The 21,975-nt window shown below is 42.6% G+C and overlaps 1 protein-coding gene across 3 annotated transcripts in view; it reads left to right on the top strand.

Moving 5' to 3' along the window:
* Positions 1–1,947: 1,947 nt before the first annotated feature.
* The window catches only part of LOC128694123 (ER degradation-enhancing alpha-mannosidase-like protein 1), a 137,179-nt gene continuing 117,151 nt past the window's right edge, over positions 1,948–21,975 (top strand). For all 3 annotated transcript variants that reach the window (XM_070080498.1, XM_070080504.1, XM_070080488.1), the window contains exon 1: positions 1,948–2,267. In XM_070080498.1, the coding sequence (XP_069936599.1) occupies positions 1,996–2,267 (272 nt within the window). In that variant the 5' untranslated portion in view covers positions 1,948–1,995. The remainder of the gene's footprint in view (positions 2,268–21,975) is intronic.

Genomic DNA, 21,975 nt, shown 5'->3' with positions numbered 1-21,975 from the left:
ATAAATGAGCTTTGGAGTATAATGGCAAAATAGTGAACTTATTAACTTTAGCACCTGAGAATAGCACCTTGATTAGTTTAACAATTGCAAATATATGATCTAAGGTAGTTATATAAAGCTAAAATAAAGGACAAAAAAAAATATATATATAAGGGACTACAATTAAGTAATGGTAAACAAGTTAAATGGACAGATAGTCACTAAGAGATAATATTGGTTTAGGAGTAAGATCTGATTTGTAATATTAAATTGTGAGTTCATTACCTTTGTAAATTGTGAGTTCATTACCTTTGTAAATTGTGAATTCATTACCTCTGTAACTTGCTCAGCTATCAAAACTTTGGAGTCCAGTCCCTGGACCAATTATGTACCTCTGTAATCTTTTGACTACCGCCCACAGGATGGGTATGGGGTGCATAATAAACATATTAAACTAAACTACTATGTGCGCTCTCACGATCTCCGCAATCCTTCCATTTATAGAATGGTCACTGATATTAGTAGACATTCTTTATTTGTTCGCCGCCCCTGTTTGCTCCGTCCCTTCTTTCTTCGCCTACATTCGCTCTTGTCTTCCCTTCAGTTACCGCCTTTATACGTTCATGTAGCATCTCACTTTTCCCTACCCCTTGGGAAGTTCCAGCTGTTCGAGGCTGTTCTTTCTCACTCCCTTGCTTGAAAGCCCAACTGCCTACGGTGGCTTCCCGCTCTCTTTTTCTTGACCACTTCCACTCTCATTCTCATGCCATTGCCTTGTACACAGATGGCTCTGAATCTTCTGACGGCGTCGGATTCGCAGCAGTGTTTCCGGACAGCGTCGTGCAAGGGCATTTACTATCTTCGGCTAGCATTTTTACTGCTGAATTGTATGTCATTCTTGCAGCACTTATTCGTATCGCATCTATGCCTGTGTCATCATCTGTGGTTGTCTCAGATTCCCTTAGTGCTCTACAGGCTATACGGAAATTTGATACACCTCACCCCATAGTTCTCCGTATCCAGCTTTGGCTACGCCGTATCTCTACCAAGCATAAAGATATTGTTTTTTGTTGGGTCCCTGGTCATGTTGACGTACAGGGCAATGAACAGGTAGACACTGCTGTGCGGTCAGCAGTACATGACCTACCAATTTCATATAGAGGTGTTCCATTTCCTGACTATTTTGCTGTAATAGCTACCCACCTTCACACTCGTTGGCAACAACGTTGGTCTGCTCTGCTCAATAACAAAATTTGTTCTATTAAATCGAGTATAGGTTACTGGCCGTCTTGTCACCAGTGTCGAGGTTGGAAGACTACTCTCTCCCGCCATCGCATTGGCCATACTTGTCTTACTCATGGATATCTCACGGAGAGGCGCCCTGCTCCTCTCTGTGATAATTGTCAGATTCCAGTATCGGTCAGCCACATTCTGTTAGACTGCCCACTTTATCAACGAGCACGCTGAATTTATCTCCAACGTCGTCTTCGCTCCGCTGCTCTCTCTTTACCTTCCCTTCTCGCTGATGGACCCACCTTTCATCCGGACTCTCTCATTGACTTTTTGACAACAACTGACTTGCTCCACAAACTCTGATGATGATACCTTCAGCCCTTTCTACCTCAATCTCTTGCTACCCTCTTCCCCCCGCACTATCCCCTGCCCCGCTGTTTTCTGTAACCTACTAATCATCCCTCGTCTCTTCTGCCGCCCGATACCATCGCTTCCTTGCCTACCCTGCAGCGCTGTATAGCCCTTGTGGCTTAGCGCTTCTTTTTGATTATAAGAATAATTTATGTTATCCTAGGTAATTTATACATACGTTACTATGCATGATAATTTGTTTAACTGTATTTTTGTGTACCTTCACCTAAATAAAGTTATTTATTTAATAAAGGTACACGGTAGATATATAGCAGATGCGGTGACAGGTGACACGTATATCTTTTTCGTTCATCTTTTGTTTAGTTGTTTATTTACCAGCATGTCAGCTGATGGTAGGAGGATGGTGCTATTATGGTGTCAACACTTTCTCTCTCCCTAGTGTTCTTACACCTGGCTCTGCAAAGTTTCTGCTATGGAGAATGTGCCTTCAATATATTCAGGTATCCATTAACTAGAGTGGAGAGGAAGTACGCCAGTATATCTGAGAATGAGAGACTTAGACTCAAGGAGGACACTCGGGATATGTTTTATTTTGGCTATGACAGCTACATGAAGTATGCCTATCCTAAGGATGAGCTCAATCCTATATACTGCAGTGGAAGAGGACCTGACTATGACAATCCGTAAGTATTTTCTTGCAGTTATATTGATTTTAAACCCCTCAATGAAGGTTCCTTGATGTTGGTGAGGGGCTCTTGATTTAGGGAATTGGATCTGTGCTCCAGTTCCCCGAATTAAGCCTGAATGCCTTCCACATCCCCCCCCCAGGCGCTGTATAATCCTCCGGGTTTAACGCTTCCACCTTAATAATAATAATAATTGCTTTTAAAGTGTGTGTGTGTGTGTGTGTTTTTTCCGTAATGGAAATAAGTTACTTTGTCCGACTTTTTTGGGTTATCCTAGGTTCTCTACACATAATATAATAATATCTCTATTTACTACAAGTACATCAATGACATACTACTATATAGAAAGCTGTTTGTTATGCTGAGCATTTCAGGCAAATTAGGTCATTGTCCCAGGATGCGACCCACACCAGTCCACTAACACCCAGGTACCCATTTTACTGATGGTGAACATCGACAACAGGTGTAAAGAAATACGCCCAATGTTTCTACCCTCACTGGGAATCGAACCCAGACCCTCGCTGTGTGAAGCGAGAGCTTTAGCCACCAGGCCACAGGGCACCATGCTGCTATGTATGATAATCTATGTAACTTTACTTGTGTATACCTGAATAAACTTTATTTATTCCACAAAGTTTGAGATTTTGTTCGGATTTTTTTTTTTATCTTGGAGGGTTAGCCACCAAGGATATCCCAAGAATGTCAGTGTGTCATCGCGGACTCTCCCCAGGATGAGACCCACTCCCATTGATTGTTTGCTCCCTCGCCGGATGTTCATTGATGTAATGTGGATAAGCTGATGGTTAAGACACGTATGCCCTCGGGTATTATTTTTTTTTTCCTGAAATATTTTGCATGCACAATGAGCTGCTTCAGTCTGATACGAGAAAACCGTTTTCCTATTGGGTTTTTCAAAGGCCTTCTGCTTGCCAGTGTCCAGGAAAGATGTGTTGCCTAAAGCTGGGTAATGAGATATAAGGGAACAAGAGTTTCCTTTGTAAAAAGAAAAGGGAACAAAAAGTTAATAGTTGGGTCAAGCAGCCTTACCCCCTCCCTCCCTCCCTCCCTTTGTCTCAGCAGGTTACAACCTATACAGATGTGACAGAGTGAACAGGCAAAAAGGGGGGGGGGGGGGTTGGCCTGTACATTGCAGAGTCACTTGTTTGCACAGAACTGCTTAATGCCTCAAATGATGTAGTGGAAGTTTTAGCAGTAAAGGTCGAGAACCAAAACCTAGTCATTGTGGTAGTCTACAAGCCTCCGGATGCAACATCCCAGCAATTCCAGGAACAGCTGTTAAAAATTGACTACTGTCTGGAAAATCTTCCAGCTCCTGCACCCAACATCTTGCTCCTGGGGGATTTCAACTTAAGGCACCTAAAATGGAGGAATATAGCAAATAATATTGTTGCAGTAATAACACCAGGAGGCAGCTCTGATGAAAACTCACACTCACACGAGCTTTTAAATCTCTGCCCAAAATTCAATTTAAACCAGCAAATAACAGAGCCTACTAGAATGGAGAATACACTAGACCTCATCTTCACTAACAATGATGATCTGATAAGAAATGTCACCATATCAAAAACAATATACTCAGATCACAACATAATTGAGGTTCAGACATGTATGCGTGGAGCCCCAGACCGACATAATGAGATTAGTCACGAGGGAGCATTCACCAAATTCAACTTCAATAACAAAAACATAAAGTGGGACCAAGTAAACCAAGTCCTAACAGATATAATCTGGGAAGATATACTAAGCAACACAGACCCCAACTTATGCCTAGAACAGATTAACTTGGTGGCACTCAATGTATGCACAAGGCTTATTCCTCTAAGAAAAAGGAGGAGTAGATGTAAAATAGAAAGAGACAGGCGCTCCCTTTACAGGCGACGGAAAAGAATAACAGAGCGGCTAAAAGAGGTCAATATATCTGAAATGCGTAGGGAGACACTGGTCAGAGAAATAGCAAGCATCGAACTTAAGCTAAAGGAATCTTATAGGAGTCAAGAATCGCGGGAAGAACTAAAAGCCATAAATGAAATCGAAAGAAACCCAAAGTATTTCTTCTCCTATGCCAAATCAAAGTCGAGAATAACGTCCAGTATTGGGCCCCTACTTAAACAAGATGGGTCCTACACAGATGACAGCAAGGAAATGAGTGAGCTACTCAAGTCCCAATATGACTCAGTTTTTAGCAAGCCGCTAACCAGACTGAGAGTCGAAGATCAAAATGAATTTTTTATGAGAGAGCCACAGAATTTGGTTAACACAAGCCTATCCGATGTTATCCTGACGCCAAATGACTTCGAACAGGCGATAAATGACATGCCCATGCACTCTGCCCCAGGGCCAGACTCATGGAACTCCGTGTTCATCAAGAACTGCAAGAAGTCCCTATCACGAGCCTTTTCCATCCTATGGAGAGGGAGCATGGACACGGGGGTCGTCCCACAGTTACTAAAAACAACAGACAGCCCCACTCCTCAAAGGGGGCAGTAAAGCAACAGCAAAGAACTACAGACCGATAGCACTAACATCCCATATCATAAAAATCTTTGAAAGGGTCCTAAGAAGCAAGATCACCACCCATCTAGAAACCCATCAGTTACACAACCCAGGGCAACATGGGTTTAGAACAGGTCGCTCCTGTCTGTCTCAACTATTGGATCACTACAACAAGGTCCTAGATGCACTAGAAGACAAAAAGAATGCAGATGTAATATATACAGACTTTGCAAAAGCCTTCGACAAGTGTGACCATGGCGTAATAGCGCACAAAATGTGTGCTAAAGGAATAACAGGAAAAGTCGGTCGATGGATCTATAATTTCCTCACTAACAGAACACAGAGAGTAGTCGTCAACAGAATAAAGTCCGAGGCAGCTACGGTGAAAAGCTCTGTTCCACAAGGCACAGTACTCGCTCCCATCTTGTTCCTCATCCTCATATCCGACATAGACAGGGATGTCAGCCACAGCACCGTGTCTTCCTTTGCAGATGACACCCGAATCTGCATGACAGTGTCTTTCATTGCAGACACTGCAAGGCTCCAGGCGGACATCAACCAAATCTTTCAGTGGGCTGCAGAAAACAATATGAAGTTCAACGATGAGAAATTTCAATTACTCAGATATGGTAAACACGAGGAAATTAAATCTTCATCAGAGTACAAAACAAATTCTGGCCACAAAATAGAGCGAAACACCAACGTCAAAGACCTGGGAGTGATCATGTCGGAGGATCTCACCTTCAAGGACCATAACATTGTATCAATCGCATCTGCTAGAAAAATGACAGGATGGATAATGAGAACCTTCAAAACTAGGGAGGCCAAGCCCATGATGACACTCTTCAGGTCACTTGTTCTATCTAGGCTGGAATATTGCTTCACACTAACAGCACCTTTCAAGGCAGGTGAAATTGCTGACCTAGAAAATGTACAGAGAACCTTCATGGCGCGCATAACGGAGATAAAACACCTCAATTACTGGGAGCGCTTGAGGTTCCTAAACCTGTATTCCCTTGAACGCAGGCGGGAGAGATACATGATTATATACACCTGGAAAATCCTAGAGGGATTAGTACCGAACTTGCACACGAAAATCACTCACTACGAAAGCAAAAGACTTGGCAGACGATGCAACATCCCCCCAATGAAAAGCAGGGGTGTCACTAGCACGTTAAGAGACCATACAATAATTGTCAGGGGCCCGAGACTGTTCAACTGCCTCCCAGCATACATAAGGGGGATTACCAACAGACCCCTGGCAGTCTTCAAGCTGGCACTGGACAAGCACCTAAAGTCGGTTCCTGACCAGCCGGGCTGTGGCTCGTACGTTGGTTTGCATGCAGCCAGCAATAACAGCCTGGTTGATCAGGCTCTGATCCACCAGGAGGCCTGGTCACAGACCGGGCTGTGGGGGCGTTGACCCCCGGAACTCTCTCCAGGTAAACTCCAGGTTGCCTGAGTTCATTAACTTGCTTTCTAACCTTTCTTCCAAAACTGAGGTGTCAAATAAAAGGACACAAGTGTAACTAATGTGACATTTTTATTGTGGCAACGTTTCGCTCTCCAGGAGCTTTGTCAAGCCATTACAAACAGTACATGGACACAGAGGGTATATAGAGGCTCAGAGTGAGGTGCAATACTAGTAGTAGTAGTGGTAATAGTAGTAGTAGTAGTAGTAATACAATATGTTAGAACATTTAACTTGCACAATAGTAAAAGGATATAAAAGCTATAACTTGGGTAACATAAAAATAGGTTAGACAAATATTTCTCCTGGAGGCTGGATAGAGAAGGCGTGTTTCAATGTATTGTGCTTTGTGTAGTATTAACTGTTTTCAGGAGGATTCTTGCTAAGACTTCAGAGATGGTGAAGCTGCCTTTGTTTTGTTTAATTGTATTAGAAACACTAATTGTATTAGACACTTGCATTTGTGGAAATTGGTTTCTTGAATCACTAATTGGGCATCCCCGAATTTCATGAGATGATTGGTGGAATTTCGGTGTTGTACACAGGCGTTGTTCAAGTTATTGTGCTTGACCGGGTGTGGGCTCCAAACTGGTGCTGCATACTCCAGTATGGGCCTGATGTACAGTGTCTTGAACGATTCCTTAGTAAGGTATCGGAACGCTATTCTCAGGTTTGCCAGGCGCCCATATGCTGCAGCAGTTATCTGGTTGATGTGTGCCTCTGGAGACGTGCTCGGTGTTATGGTCACCCCTAGATCTTTCTCCTTGAGTGAGGTTTGCAGTCTTTGTCCACCTAGCCTATACTCTGTCTGTGGTCTTCCTTGCCCTTCCCCAATCTTCATGACTGCATTTGGCAGGGTTGAATTCAAGGAGCCAGTTGCTGGACCATGTGTCCAGCCTGTCCAGGTCTCTATGTAGTCCTGCCTGATCCTCATCCGATTTAATTCTTCTCATTAACCTCACATCATCTGCGAACAGGGACACTTCAGAGTCTATCCCTTCAATCATGTCATTCACATATATCAAAAATAGCACTGGTTCTAGGATTGAACCCTGTGGGACCCCCACTCGTCACAGGCACCCACTGTGATACCTCTTCACGTACCATGACTCGTTGTTGCCTCCCTGTCAGGCATTCTCTGATCCATTGCAGTGCCCTTCCTGTTATACGTGCCTGATCCTCCAGCTTCTGCACTAATCTTTTGTGAGGAATTGTTTCGAAGGCCTTCCTGCAGTCCAGGAAAATGTAATCGACCCACCCCATCTCTCTTGTGTCTTACTTCTGTTACCTTGTGGCCCGGTGGCCTGGTGGCTAAAGCTCCCGCTTCACACATGGAGGGCCCGGGTTCGATTCCCAGCGGGTGGAAACATTCGACACGTTTCCTTACACCTGTTGTCCTGTTCACCTAGCAGCAAATAGGTACCTGGGTGTTAGTCGACTGGTGTGGGTCGCATCCTGGGAGACAAGATTAAGGACCCCAATGGAAATAAGTTAGACAGTCCTCGATGACGCACTGACTTTCTTGGGTTATCCTGGGTGGCTAACCCTCCGAGGTTAAAAATCCGAACGAAATCTTATCTTATCTTATCTTATCTTAACTCCAGAAGGTTTGTGACACAGGATTTGCCTTCCATGAATCCATGCTGGTTGTCGTTTATAATCTTGTTCCGTTCCAGGTGCTCCACCATTCTCCTCCTGACAATCTTCTCCATGATTTTGCATTCTATTCACGTCAGTGACACTAGTCTGTAGTTTAGTGCCTCGTTTCTGTCTTGTTTCGTAAAAATGGAGACTACATTTGCCATCTTCCATACCTCAGGTAGTTGCCCAGTTTCAAGGGATGTATTGAAGATTGTTGTTAGTGGCTTGCACAGCATCTCTGCTCCTTCTCTAAGGACCTATGGGGAGATGTTGTCTGGTCCCATCGCCTTTGAGGTATCAAGGTGGTTTAGCAGCTTTTGCACCTCCTCCTCCTCCGTTGTTTGTATGTCATCCAACACTTGTTCCCCACCTTCTGTCCTCAGCCTGATCACCTTGTCTTTGACTGTTGTCTTCCTCCTGATGTGGCTATACAGCAGTTTCGGGTCAGACTTGACTTTCGATGCTATGTTATTTTCATACTGTTGCTGGGCTTCCCTCCTTACCTGTGCATGCTCGTTCCTGGCTCTTCGACTAATCTTATTTTCCAGTGTTCTTTGCCTTCTGTACTTTTTCCATTCTCTAGTGCACTGAGTTTTTGCTTCCTTACACCGTCGGATAAACCAGGGGCTCGTTCTGGTCTTCCCATTATTTCTGTTGCCCTTGGGAACAAACATTTCCTCTGACTCCTTGCATTTTGTTGTCACATATTCCATCATTTCGTTTACTGACTTTCCTACCAGTTCTCTGTCCCACTGAACCTCTGCAGGAATTTCCTTAAACCTATGTAGTTCCCCTTTTATAGTCTGGCTTTTCCCATTCAACTCCTGTTACCCTCTCCATTTGTAACTCTACTATGTATTCAAAGCACAGAACCACGTGGTCACTAGCTCCTAGGGGCCTCTCATATATGATGTCCTCAATGTTTGAACTGCTCAGGGTGAACACAAGGTCCAGTCTTGCTGGTTCATCCTCTCCTCTCTCTCTGGTAGTGTCCTTAACATGTTGATGCATGAGGTTTTCCAGTACCACATTCATCATCTTGGCTTTCCATGTTTCAGGACCCCTGTGTGGCTCCAGGTTTTCCCAGTCGATCTCCCTGTGGTTGAAATCGCCCATAACCAGTAACTTTGCTCTGCTCGAGTGAGCTCTTCTTGCCACCTCAGCCAGTGTGTCCACCATTTTGTATTGCTCTCTTCACATTCCTCTCTTGGCCTCCTGCAGTTTTGTGGTGGGTTATACATCACTGCAATGACTACCTTATGTTCCCCAGACTGAAGTGTTCCTACTATGTAGTCCCTTTCTCCAATCTCGTCCATGCCTCCCATTTCCTCGAATTTCCATCAGTTTTTTACGAGCAGTGCAACCCCTCCTCCCCCTCTGCTCTTTCCATCTTTCCTCAGGATCTGATATCCTGGTGGGAAGATTGCATCTGTTATTGTCTCAGTGAGTTTCGTTTCTGTGACTGCTATGATGTCTGGGGACTTCTCATTCATTCTTTCATGCCACTCCTCATATTTATTCGTTAATCCATCTGCATTCGTGTACCAAACCTTCAACTTCTGTTCTAAAATTGTGGTCCTGAGAGAATATTGGGGATTGGGAGAGCAGGAGCCCTGGTGGGGGCCTATGGGGGGCTGTGGTAGGGGTGGGGGCAGAGTTCCCATAGGGTGTTGCTGTAGGGGTGGGGTTTGTGGTGTGGTGATGTGGGGGGTGGGGACAGAGGGATCAGTGTGTGATTCTTGGTTAAAATGTTCAGTTGCCTTGGGGTTCTCATGGTGAGGTACACACTCTGGAACTCTGGTTTGTCTCTCAGTCTTGCTTACTCCTGCAGGATAATGGTTCAAGTTGATTCTGCCTTGAAAGTTACTTTGAGAGGCTGTTTCCTTCTCCTTGAGAACCACCCAGTTCTCCGAAAATTTGTCACCTGGGTCATGTCGCCCTCGCCAGTCGCCTTCATGATACCTTCAGTCGCTTTCTTCTCCTCCTGTTTTCTTTCATCATAGGTTTCCCCTTCAGGTTCATGGAGCCCATAGACAAAAACTGATCTCTCCCTTTCTTCCTCCCACTGTTTCTCCCATTGCATCCTCTGAGTTGTTTTAGTTCCTTCCCTTAGAGCATTCCTTCCTTCAATCCCTTCCCTAGTGGAGGCCCCTATGCTCATTGGTCTGTCTTTCCTGCTCAGCTGTTCCTGGCCCCTGCAAGTGTCTGGTAGAGTCCCTGCATATATCCTAGCTCCTTCAGTGTCTTCTGACCTGTCATTTGTTCCTAGTGTGCTCCCTGTCTGTCTTGGCCCCGTGTGGGTCTGACAGGACCTTTGCATACAGTGTGTGAGAGTGAGAGTGTGTGAGAGTGAGAGTGTGTGAGAGTGAGAGTGTGTGAGAGTGAGAGTGTGTGAGAGTGAGAGTGTGTGAGAGTGAGAGTGTGTGAGAGTGAGAGTGTGTGAGAGTGAGAGTGTGTGAGAGTGAGAGTGTGTGAGAGTGAGAGTGTGTGAGAGAGAGTGTGTGAGTGAGAGCATGTGAGAGTGAGAGCATGTGAGAGTGAGAGCGTGTGAGAGAGAGTGAGAGCGTGTGAGAGAGAGTGAGAGCGTGTGAGAGAGAGTGAGAGCGTGTGAGAGAGAGTGAGAGCGTGTGAGAGCGTGTGAGAGAGTGTGAGAGAGAGTGAGAGTGTGAGAGAGTGAGAGAGAGAGTGAAAGTGAGTGTGAGTGAGAGTGTGAGTGAGAGTGTGAGTGAGAGTGTGTGTGAGAGTGTGTGAGAGTGTGTGTGAGAGTGTGTGTGAGAGTGTGTGTGAGAGTGTGTGTGAGAGTGTGTGTGAGAGTGTGTGTGAGAGTGTGTGTGTGAGAGTGAGTGTGTGAGAGTGAGTGTGTGAGAGTGAGTGTGTGAGAGTGAGTGTGTGAGAGTGAGTGTGTGAGAGTGAGTGTGTGAGAGTGAGTGTGTGAGAGTGAGTGTGTGAGAGTGAGTGTGTGAGAGTGAGTGTGTGAGAGTGAGTGTGTGAGAGTGTGTGAGAGTGAGTGTGTGAGAGTGAGTGTGAGTGTGTGAGAGTGAGTGTGTGAGAGTGAGTGTGTGAGAGTGAGTGTGTGAGAGTGAGTGTGTGAGAGTGAGAGAGTGAGAGTGAGTGAGTGAGAGTGAGTGAGAGTGAGTGTGTGAGAGTGAGTGTGTGAGAGTGAGTGTGTGAGAGTGAGTGTGTGAGAGTGAGTGTGTGAGAGTGAGTGAGTGAGAGTGAGTGAGTGAGAGTAAGTGAGAGAGAGTGAGAGTGAGAGAGAGTGAGAGTGAGAGAGAGTGAGAGTGAGAGAGGGTGAGAGTGAGAGAGGGTGAGAGTGAGAGAGGGTGAGAGTGAGAGAGGGTGAGAGTGAGAGAGGGTGAGAGTGAGAGAGGGTGAGAGTGAGAGAGGGTGAGAGTGAGAGTGGGTGAGAGTGAGAGTGGGTGAGAGAGAGAGAGAGAGAGAGAGAGAGAGAGAGAGAGAGAGAGAGAGAGAGAGAGAGACAGAGACAGACAGACAGAGGAAATGCTTTGGTATGTTGTGTAATGGTGAAACTGGCCTGGTATTGGATCTCATTGTGTACATGGGAAGCAAAGCATTGAAAGATTCCAGGAAGTTGTTGGGACTCTTAGGGGATGAGTGAGACAATGATGGAACCCCATCTTAGTAAGATAAGATAAGATTTCGTTCGGATTTTTAACCCCGGAGGGTTAGCCACCCAGGCGTCATCGAGGACTGTCTAACTTATTTCCATTGGGGTCCCCAATCTTGTCCCCCAGGATGCGACCCACACCAGTCGGCTAACACCTAGGTACCTATTTGCTGCTAGGTGAACAGGACAACAGGTGTAAGGAAACGTGTCGAAATGTTTCCACCCGCCGGGAATCGAACCCGGGCCCTCCATGTGTGAAGCGAGAGCTTTAGCCACCAGGCCACCGGGCCGGGGCATGCATGCCATATCTTGATAAGGGGCATATATCATGCACTGATAGCTTGTACACAAGCCCCTTACTCAGTCATTTCCTGAATGTGAACGTAACAGATGTGTTTGGTACAGTGTGTGTAACACCTAAATGTATGTGCAGATAAGTGCAGGTGTCTCAAGCCAATGACATCAGGGCATATCAGTGGCATGACAGATGTGATATAACATTATTAACATCACTCTGCCAGCACAAAATGAAAAACAGAAAATGTAAATAGTCACAAAGGAACCCATTGTGAGAACAGCTGCTATCATAGATTACACTTTCAGTATACATTTTGTGGACAAATGTGACATGCAGATTTGATTGGTTGATTATGTCTCCCAGAGTTACAGATGGTACATGACACTTTTCCATTTAGTGGACATTGTAATATTGAATGCATACAATATGTGCATACCAGATTAAAACTGGCAACAGACCACCATATAGTCACTTCTGCTTGTCATTGACAAATAATACAGAAATGCCAGGTCACAACACAACACACATGCCACCATACTGATCACAAAATACTCTCTCATTTGAAGTTCGTGATCACTTCCTAAGGACACTTCCTGATACAGACAAGGAGAAACAGACTCAGAAGAGATATGTCTTTGCACATACAGCAAAGCACTTAGCAAAGCACAGGGACATGTGCTTATGTTAAGAGAATGTAAAACACCACTGTGTATGGCTCTATGCTTCAGACCACAACACAGACCACAGACTGCAACACTTCTAGGAACATGACCAGTGCCTATAAATATGTGTACATATGTTAGGACAGTAGCAGTGTGAAGCATTTGGATATGTGTATGCTTACCTTGTCATGTATAAATGTTTTGTAAACAATGTACTGATGACACACTCAATGTGGGTATTGTGTTATATACAATGGTAGCCATACATACTTTGTGTATGCAATTAGTTTCATGGGTCACAACAGTTACTGGAGGATGTAAAAAATTAGAATACCCCAGAAAATGTAAAACAGATAATAATGTCATGGTAACATTTATGAAGGGGTGCAGAGAACCAGTTAGTTGTTGGACTTGGGTCCAGAAGGTGGGAAGTACAGTGTCTGCACTCTGAAGGAGGGATGGGGATATTGCAGTTTGGAGAGGCATCTGAGCTGTAGTGTCAGCATGCCTCTGGCAAGACAGTGGTGGAGTGAGTGATGGTGAAAGTGTTTCTTCTTTTTTGGGTCACCCTACCTTGGTGGGACATGGCCGGTGTGTTAAAAAAAATATGGAGCACATGGCACTCGCTGATGTTACCGTCAGTTTGTCAACAACCTTCAGCTTCGCACCTACATACCTCAGTAAGTACTGGTTGGGATTTTTTCACCTCATTGCAACCACCACAAAAATGTGCTCTTTTTGAGATTTTTTTTTTTAAATTGTAACATTATTTTTTATAATATAAAAAAAAATTAGGGTTAATATAGGATATTTGTTTTTATCTTAAAGTTAACTATATTTATTTTTTAAGAGTTATTAAATTGCAGTAAATTCAAGGCATTAAAAGCAGACATATGGACACTACTCAGAGTTTTATATTTATGCCTAATTTGCTATAAATTATTGTTTTTGTGTTTTTTTGGTACTGTTATTATTTTGTCATTTGTTAGTATGATATGTTGCTATAATACAGTGGACCCCTGGTTTGCGATATTAATCCGTTCCTGAGAGCTCATCGTAAACCAAAATTATCAAAAAGCGAATCAATTTTTCCCATAAGAAATAATGGAATTCAAATTAATTCGTGCAAGACACCCAAAAGTATGAAAAAAAGATTTTTACCACATGAAATATTAAGTTTAATGTACACAAACTGAAGAAGACATGCACAGTTTGTAGTACTCTACTAACAATAGAATACATGACACTTACCTTTAATGAAGATCTGGTGATGATTGATGGGATGGGAGGAGGGGAGAGTGTCGAACTTATTGTTTAGAAGGGGAATCCCCTTCCGTTAGGACTTGAGGTAGCAAGTCCTTTTCCAGGGTTACTTCCCTTCTTCTTTTAATGCCACTAGGATCAGCTTGAGAGTCACTGGACCTCTGTCGCACAACAAACCTGTCCATAGAGCTCTGTACCTCCCGTTCCTTTACGATTTGTCTAAAATGGGCCACAACATTGTCATTGTAATAGTCACCAGCACGGCTTGCAATAGCTGTGTTAGTGTGATTTTCATCCATAAAGGTTTGCAGTTCAACCTACTTTGTACACATTTCCTTAATTTTTGAAATAGGCACAATGGATTCCACAACTGGCATAGGCTTCTCAGGGTTAGCCCCAAACCCTTCAAAATCTTTCTTAATTTCCATACTAATTCTCACCCTTTTTACCACAGGGTTGGCACTAGAAGCTTTCTTGGGGCCCATGGTGACTTATTTTGCAGAAGCAAGCACCAAAAACACTGTGATAATATGGAATATACCGAATGTATCCTTAGATGCGAGCACACTGGCTGGCTTGTAAACACTGGCACACACGGGGCAGTTCAGGCCACACGTGGACATGTCTCGGACGAATCGCGTATACCGGGTTTTTTAATGGCAGCCAAGGCAAAATTTTTACGTTAAAAGTGTATCGAATACCGAATTTATTGGATACCGATGCCATCGCAAACCGGGGGTCCACTGTATTAGTTATTCTGCTTCCTTATATTTACACTTGAAGCATTATCAACTCTCTTTTTTCATTATACATTTTTTTTTTGTCAGACAAATAGCAGAAGATAAGACATCTAAATGCAGTACAGGTCGGTCATCACTAATCCGGCAATCAGTTATCCGGTTCCATCAGTAATCCGGCACTAATTTTGGCTAGCATAATTTCAAATATCCAAGGTCGCCACACCAACCTGCTGCTGCTGTTTGGTGGCACTACTTGCTGCATAAGTCATTCCAATTTCTTTTTCTCCATTTATTGTTATAACCCTCTTACTTTTAGCCCTAGCCATGATTCCAACGAGTAAAAGAAATGCTTCTCGTTGTGTAAAGCACATACACAGTACTGTACATTGTCCATAAAATATAAGGTGGCTTTGAAGCCACTGTTGGTTGCCATGAGCTCAGTCTCGTGATGCAGGGGAATATGCTTTATTATTATGCTAATGTCAACACTACAGCTTATTTACCTATGACAATTGATATAATATGACATAATAAGCAATATAAATAACAAAAAATATGGTAAAACTCCAGAAGGAATAATATTTGGCATAACATCAAGTGGTCCGACGGAGGTATGAAGAGGATATGGGATACAAGTACCATCCTCCTATCTCTGTCTTGGAGGCTTATATTAGAGAAAACGGAGTGTAGCACAGGGCAAACTGTGATACATACTCGTGCACCATAAAACTGACACAAAAAAGCTATTTTCTGTACATAGATTATCATAGCAACATATGTGTTGAGAACCTAGGATAACCTAAAAACTCAGACAAAGTGACTTACAGTATTTCCAGTACATGTACTTGGCTTGGGCTTGGTAAATATATTTTTTCTTAGTTGTTTGTTGGGCTATCTTATTGAAACTTGGGCAATGTATGATGGAAAGATGCTTTTTAACGTACACCAAAAATGAAAGAAATCGGACGATAAATAACAGAGTTCACTTCTTAACCATTAGCCACTCCTTAGTGGTATATTTTTGTATGGCTTTTATGGTTGTATTCTCGTTTTTTTGGTCTCGGTTGATAGAATGGAAAATAGTATATTACAAAAATAGATATGATTTTGATTGGTTCCATGAAGAAAAATACCTTGAAATTGGGCTCGAAGTGTCCAACTGGTCAGTCTGATACGCAGTCACGAATGGGTTGATGTTATTTATACAATTATTACAATTCTGCAGTAGTCTGCATAACAGTAAGTCTTCTATTTTTTTGTGTGAATAAAAATTCCAAATGGTAAGCAAGAGTAATGTAAGAGGGGTCTGAAGATGTAAGTAATGAACAGAGAAAATGTTATTTTAGTGCCAGGAGCGTCTGCATTGTTTATTCTGAACCCTATTTTGAAATTGGCATCTTTTGAAATTTGTGTGAAATTGGCCAAATTGCCAATTTCTGACCACTTTATGGGTAGTTGAAACAGGTGAATGGGCAGTTCCTTGTACTCATTTGACACAATAGAAGTAAGTAAATAAGTAAGTTTATTCAGGTATATGTACACAAATATGTAGTTACATAGATTCTCATACACAGCACCATATGTGTAGAGAACCTAGGATAACCCAAAAAAGTTAGACAAAGTGACTTATTTCTATTGAGGTCCTTAACCCTTTCAGGGTCCAGAGGCCAAATTTCAAAATGTGCACCAGGCTCCAAGAATTTTCAAAAAAAAAAATTTGTTATTTTTTTTCTTATGAAATGGTAGAGAAACTTTTTCTGAAAGTAACAAAACAAAAAGTATGAAATTTGATGGAAATTGAAGAAATTATGCTCTTGGGAATTTTGATGTCTCTGCTATATTTACGCATCGGCGATTTTGCCAACTTTGACTCCCATTTTAGGCAAATTGCAATATAACAGTTAACCAAATTCTTAGCTATTTCACTAGTATTACTTAATTCTATCGAATGAGCACAAGAAATTGCCCAGTCAACTGTTTCAACTACAAAATAAAGTAATCAGAAATTGGCAAGTTGGCCAATTTAATGCAAAAATCAAAATATTCCAATTTCAAAATAGGGTTCAGAATAAACAATGCAGGCATTCCTGGCACTAAACTAACATTTCCTCTGTTCATTAGTTATGTTTTCAGGCTTTACAAATTAATTCTATTTTGATTTTTTATTCACATAATGAATTTTTATTCAAACCAAAGAATAGAAGATTTACTGTTATGCAATATTGTAATAATTATATAAATAATATCACCACATTTGTGAACGTATATTAAACCCAACAGCTGGCGTGTATTAGACGTGTGAGGTCATATGTTTACTCTTGAACATCTGTGAAAATTTAACATTTCCACTACTTTGAACTCAGTTTCAAGCCATTTCCAAAACTATAACCAATCAAAATCATCTCTATTTCTGTAATATATCTTTCATTCTATCAAATGAGATTAAGAAATTGCAAATACATCTATAAAAACATACAAAAAGCACTGCAAAGTCGCTGTTTTAATCGAAAACTATGGTCTCAGTTTTTTCTCTCATTATGCACTGTGTGCTGCAGGATTTGTTTTATGTGATCCACACATACCACATAGATGTATTCTCTCATATCTAGTCCAAAATTTACCACTCACATCTTATCTGAATGAGCTGAGCTCATGGCATAGAACTACGGTTTGGACCCTCGACTCAAAGCCGTAGACCTACGGCATGGACCCTGAAAGGGTTAAAGACCATCGTGTAGTTGATGGGTTTTAATGCATATTAAACCAGCTAGCTATTTTGTATAACTAACCAGAAACAAGAACAGATCTTGCACAAACCCTTGCAAGATCTGTTCTTGCGAGAGTTGCCCTGAAGTGAAGGTTCAGTGCAATGCTTGTATAAACCTTGCTGAATTTAACCCTTTGAGGGTTGGTCATGTACTAGTATATCATTGCAGCCAGGGTCGGTCACATACTTGTATGCGTAAATTCTAGCGCCTTCAGATCGAGCAGGAGAAAGCTGGTAGGCCTACATGTGAGAGAATGGGTCTGCGTGGTCAGTGTGTGCAGAAGGAAAAAATCAGGCACCCAGTGGTGCATTGTGGGAACGCCATTTTAGTTCACTTTGTCTACCATGCCTAACAGTAGGAAACTCCTCATTCCTCAGCAAATTGGGACTCTTTTGTTTCCAAGTGACAGTTCAGATATGGATGGAAGTGTCAGTGAAGATGAATTCTAGGGTTTTGAGGAGTTTGTGACCAAGAATAATGAACATAATAGTGGTAATGGTGATGAAAATCCAGACAACCCTCAACCTTCCACACCTGGTGTTGGGCCGTCTTGTTCACGTTCAGTTGTACCAGAACAAAAGAGGAAATTCGTATTTTCCCATGTTCAGGACACAGATGTGAGCAGTGGTGATGATAGTGAATATGATCTCCAAGCTCTTGAAAACAGTTCCAGTAGCGAGAGTGAAGTGGAATATTCTCCAGTGAAGCGTCAGTATATACGACGCTACATGCACTCTGGTAGTGTGCCATATGCCATTCCAAGTGGCTGTACAACAGGAACAGATGGTGAAAATGAAGATGATATTGTTACAGTGGGTATCAAAAATGTGCATGCGTCAGAAGGTGGTGGTGGTGCCAGCCATGAGGCACCAGCAGCAGCCCATGCTGGTACCCACGCCACTGAGTCAGCTCAGGTACAACAAAGACCACCCTAACCCACCCACCCACCACACCATCCTCCACAACCACAACCTCCACAACCACCTGTCAATATCCAGTATCCACCAGCAGACCGCACCTGGGATTGGCAGGAAGCTGCAAATTTTGTTCCCAATCCCCATTACTTTGATGAAAGTCAAAGTGGCCTATGGTCATCTTGTATACTTGGGAACAATGCCACTGAACTGGAATGTTTTGAGTTATTCTTTGATGAACCCCTGATGGAAATGATTGTCAGGGAAAGCAACAGATACTGCTAGTACACCATGGCAAACACAATTCTTTCACCAAGATCACGGCTACACCAGTGGAAGGAGGCAACTGTGGCTGAGATGTATCTTTTGTTTGACACAATAATGCTTATGCTACTTGTGTATGAGCACAATGGCACAGTGTCAAATCATACTGGTCGACAGACTGCCTCATTGCAACCCCAGCTTTTAGTGATATAATACCAGTGAATCAGTTTGTGCTACTGTTATGTATGCTACACTTCTTGGACAAAACCATGCCTGACAGAAAAGGCAGGTTATATAAGATTAGAAGTGTGTTTATGTATCTAAAACAGAAATTCAGTATGTATTTTTATCCCTTCAGGAAACTTGTTATTGATAAGTCTTTGATTTTGTTCAAAGGCAGACTGTCGTTCAAGCAGTATATACCAAGCAAAGCGAAACGCTTTGGTATAAAGTTGTTTGTATTTTGTGATTGGTACAGTGGTCTTGTATTGGACATTATTATGTACACTGGAAGTAATACATTGCAAGATACCAGGAAGTTATTGGGTATCTCTGGTGATGTGGTTAGAACAATGATGGAACCATATCTTGGTAAGGGGCATATATACTGATAACTGGTGCACAAGCCCCTCACTCAGTGATTTTTTTACGAGTGAACATGACAGATGTGTGTGGTACAGTGCATGCAAATCGTAAACATATGTCCAGGTTTAATGCAGGCACACACAGAATTGAGATGCAGGCGTTTGCTGCCAATGGCATCATGGCATTTCAGTGGCATGACAAACGTGATGTCACACTGTTGTTATCGGTTCACCGAAACAAAATGACAGACACTGGCAGGCAGCATAGAGAGACCAATGAACCCATTGTAAAACCTGTAGCTGTGATGGACTACACCCTCAATATGCACTCAGTGGACAAATGTGATACGCAAATTGGGTTTGCTTATTGTGTTCGCAAGAGTTATAAGTGGTACATAAAACTCTTTTTTCATCTTGTGGGCATTTCCATGCTGAATGCTTATAATGTGTATAAGTTGAAGACCAGAAACAAACCACCATATGGTCAATTTTGTTTCTGTCATCAGACAAATATTATCAAGTGCCAAGTAACAACACCTGCAATAGAACAACGCCTGCAAACTGATCATCAACCACCCTCTTGACTGAGGCCTGGTGATCACTTCTTAATACAACTGCCTGCTACTACTTTGAAGAAAATGGCTCAGAAGAGATGTTTTGTCTGTGCACATGCAGAAAAGCTCCCACAAAAATGCAAAGACACTCATTTTATGTGTGAGGAGTGTAAAACACCATTGTGCATGACACAGGCTGCAGAACTTCTAGGAACATGTCCAGTGACTGTATACGTGTATATACAGTGGACCCCCAGTTCATGTTATTAATCCGTTCCTGAGAGCTCATCGTCAAGCAAAATTATCGGAAAGCGAATCAATTTTCCAGATAAGAAATAAGGGAAATCAAATTAATCCGTGCAAGACACCCAAAAGTATGAAAAAAAACTTTTACCACATGAAATATTAATTAAGTTTAATGCAATAGAATAATTACAATAACAATAATAACACTAGAATAATCACAATAGAATAATTGACACTTACCTTTAATGAAGATCTGGTGATGATTGATGGGATGGGAGGAGGGGAGAGTGTCGAAGTTTTTAATGTTTAGAAGGGGAATCGCTGTTTTGTAATCACAGTTGCACCTTTTGCAAGAACAGCTTTCTTGATTGCCGTTTTCCTGCTCACTGTAGTAGAGATGGTTGATTGGGATTTACCACACAACTTGGCCAGGTCCGACACACGCACTCCACTTTCATACTTTGCAATTACAGGTCTCCCTCAACATTTGCAAGGGTTAAGGGATCAACAGCCTCGCAGATGTTGAAAAACCGTGAATGTTTGGTGCCCCAATATATTGTAGGGAAATATAATACAATACTGCTTCCTTAACTTGTTGAACCATGAACAATCATAAAATACATGAATATATTATTATTTTTATTATCACACTGGCCGATTCCCACCAAGGCAGGGTGGCCCGAAAAAGAAAAACTTTCACCATCATTCACTCCATCACTGTCTTGCCAGAAGGGTGCTTTACACTACAGTTTTTAAACTGCAACATTAACACCCCTCTTTCAGAGTGCAGGCACTGTACTTCCCATCTCCAGGACTCAAGTCCAGCCTGCCGGTTTCCCTGAACCCCTTCATAAATGTTACTTTGCTCACACTCCAACAGCACGTCAAGTATTAAAAACCATTTGTCTCCATTCACTCCTATCAAACATGCTCACGCATGCCTGCTGGAAGTCCAAGCCTCTCGCACACAAAACCTCCTTTACCCCCTCCCTCCAACCTTTCCTAGGCCGACCCCTACCCCGCCTTCCTTCCACTACAGACTGATACACTCTTGAAGTCACTCTGTTTCGGTCCATTCACTCTACATGTCCAAACCACCTCAACAACCCTTCCTCAGCCCTCTGGAAAACAGTTTTGGTAATCCCGCTCCTCCTCGTAACTTCCAAACTACGAATTCTCTGCATTATATTCACACCACACATTGCCTCAGACATGACATCTCCACTGCCTCCAGCCTTCTCCTCGCTGCAACATTCATCACCCATGCTTCACACCCATATAAGAGCGTTGGTAAAACTATATTCTCATACATTCCCCTCTTTGCCTCCAAGGACAAAGTTCTTTGTCTCCACAGACTCCTAAGTGCACCACTCACCCTTTTCCCCTCATCAATTCTATGATTCACCTCATCTTTCATAGACCCATCCGCTGACACGTCCACTCCCAAATATCTAAATACATTCACCTCCTCCATACTCTCTCCCTCCAATCTGATATCCAATCTTTCATCACCTAATCTTTTTGTTATCCTCATAACCTTACTCTTTCCTGTATTCACCTTTAATTTTCTTCTTTTGCACACCCTACCAAATTCATCCACCAATCTCTGCAACTTCTCTTCAGAATCTCCCAAGAGCACAGTGTCATCAGCAAAGAGCAACTGTGACAACTCCCACTTAATGTGTGATTCTTTATCTTTTAACTCCACGCCTTTTGCCAAGACCCTCGCATTTACTTCTCTTACAACCCCATCTATAAATATATTAAACAACCATGGTGACATCACACATCCTTGTTTAAGGCCTACTTTTACTGGGAAATAATTTCCCTCTTTCCTACATACTCTAACTTGAGCCTCACTATCCTCGTAAAAACTCTTCACTGCTTTCAGTAACCTACCTCCTACACCATACACCTGCAACATCTGCCACATTGCCCCCCTATCCACCCTGTCATATGCCTTTTCCAAATCCATAAATGCCACAAAGACCTCTTTAGCCTTATCTAAATACTGTTCACTTATGTGTTTCACTGTAAACACCTGGTCCACACACCCCCTACCTTTCCTAAAGCCTCCTTGTTCATCTGCTATCCTATTCTCCGTCTTACTCTTAATTCTTTCAATAATAACTCTACCATACACTTTACCAGGTATACT

This window comes from Cherax quadricarinatus, chromosome 6 (genome assembly GCF_038502225.1).
Source record: "Cherax quadricarinatus isolate ZL_2023a chromosome 6, ASM3850222v1, whole genome shotgun sequence".
Classification (NCBI taxonomy): Eukaryota; Metazoa; Arthropoda; class Malacostraca; order Decapoda; family Parastacidae; genus Cherax; species Cherax quadricarinatus.
This window is presented reverse-complemented; position numbering and strand designations above follow the sequence as displayed.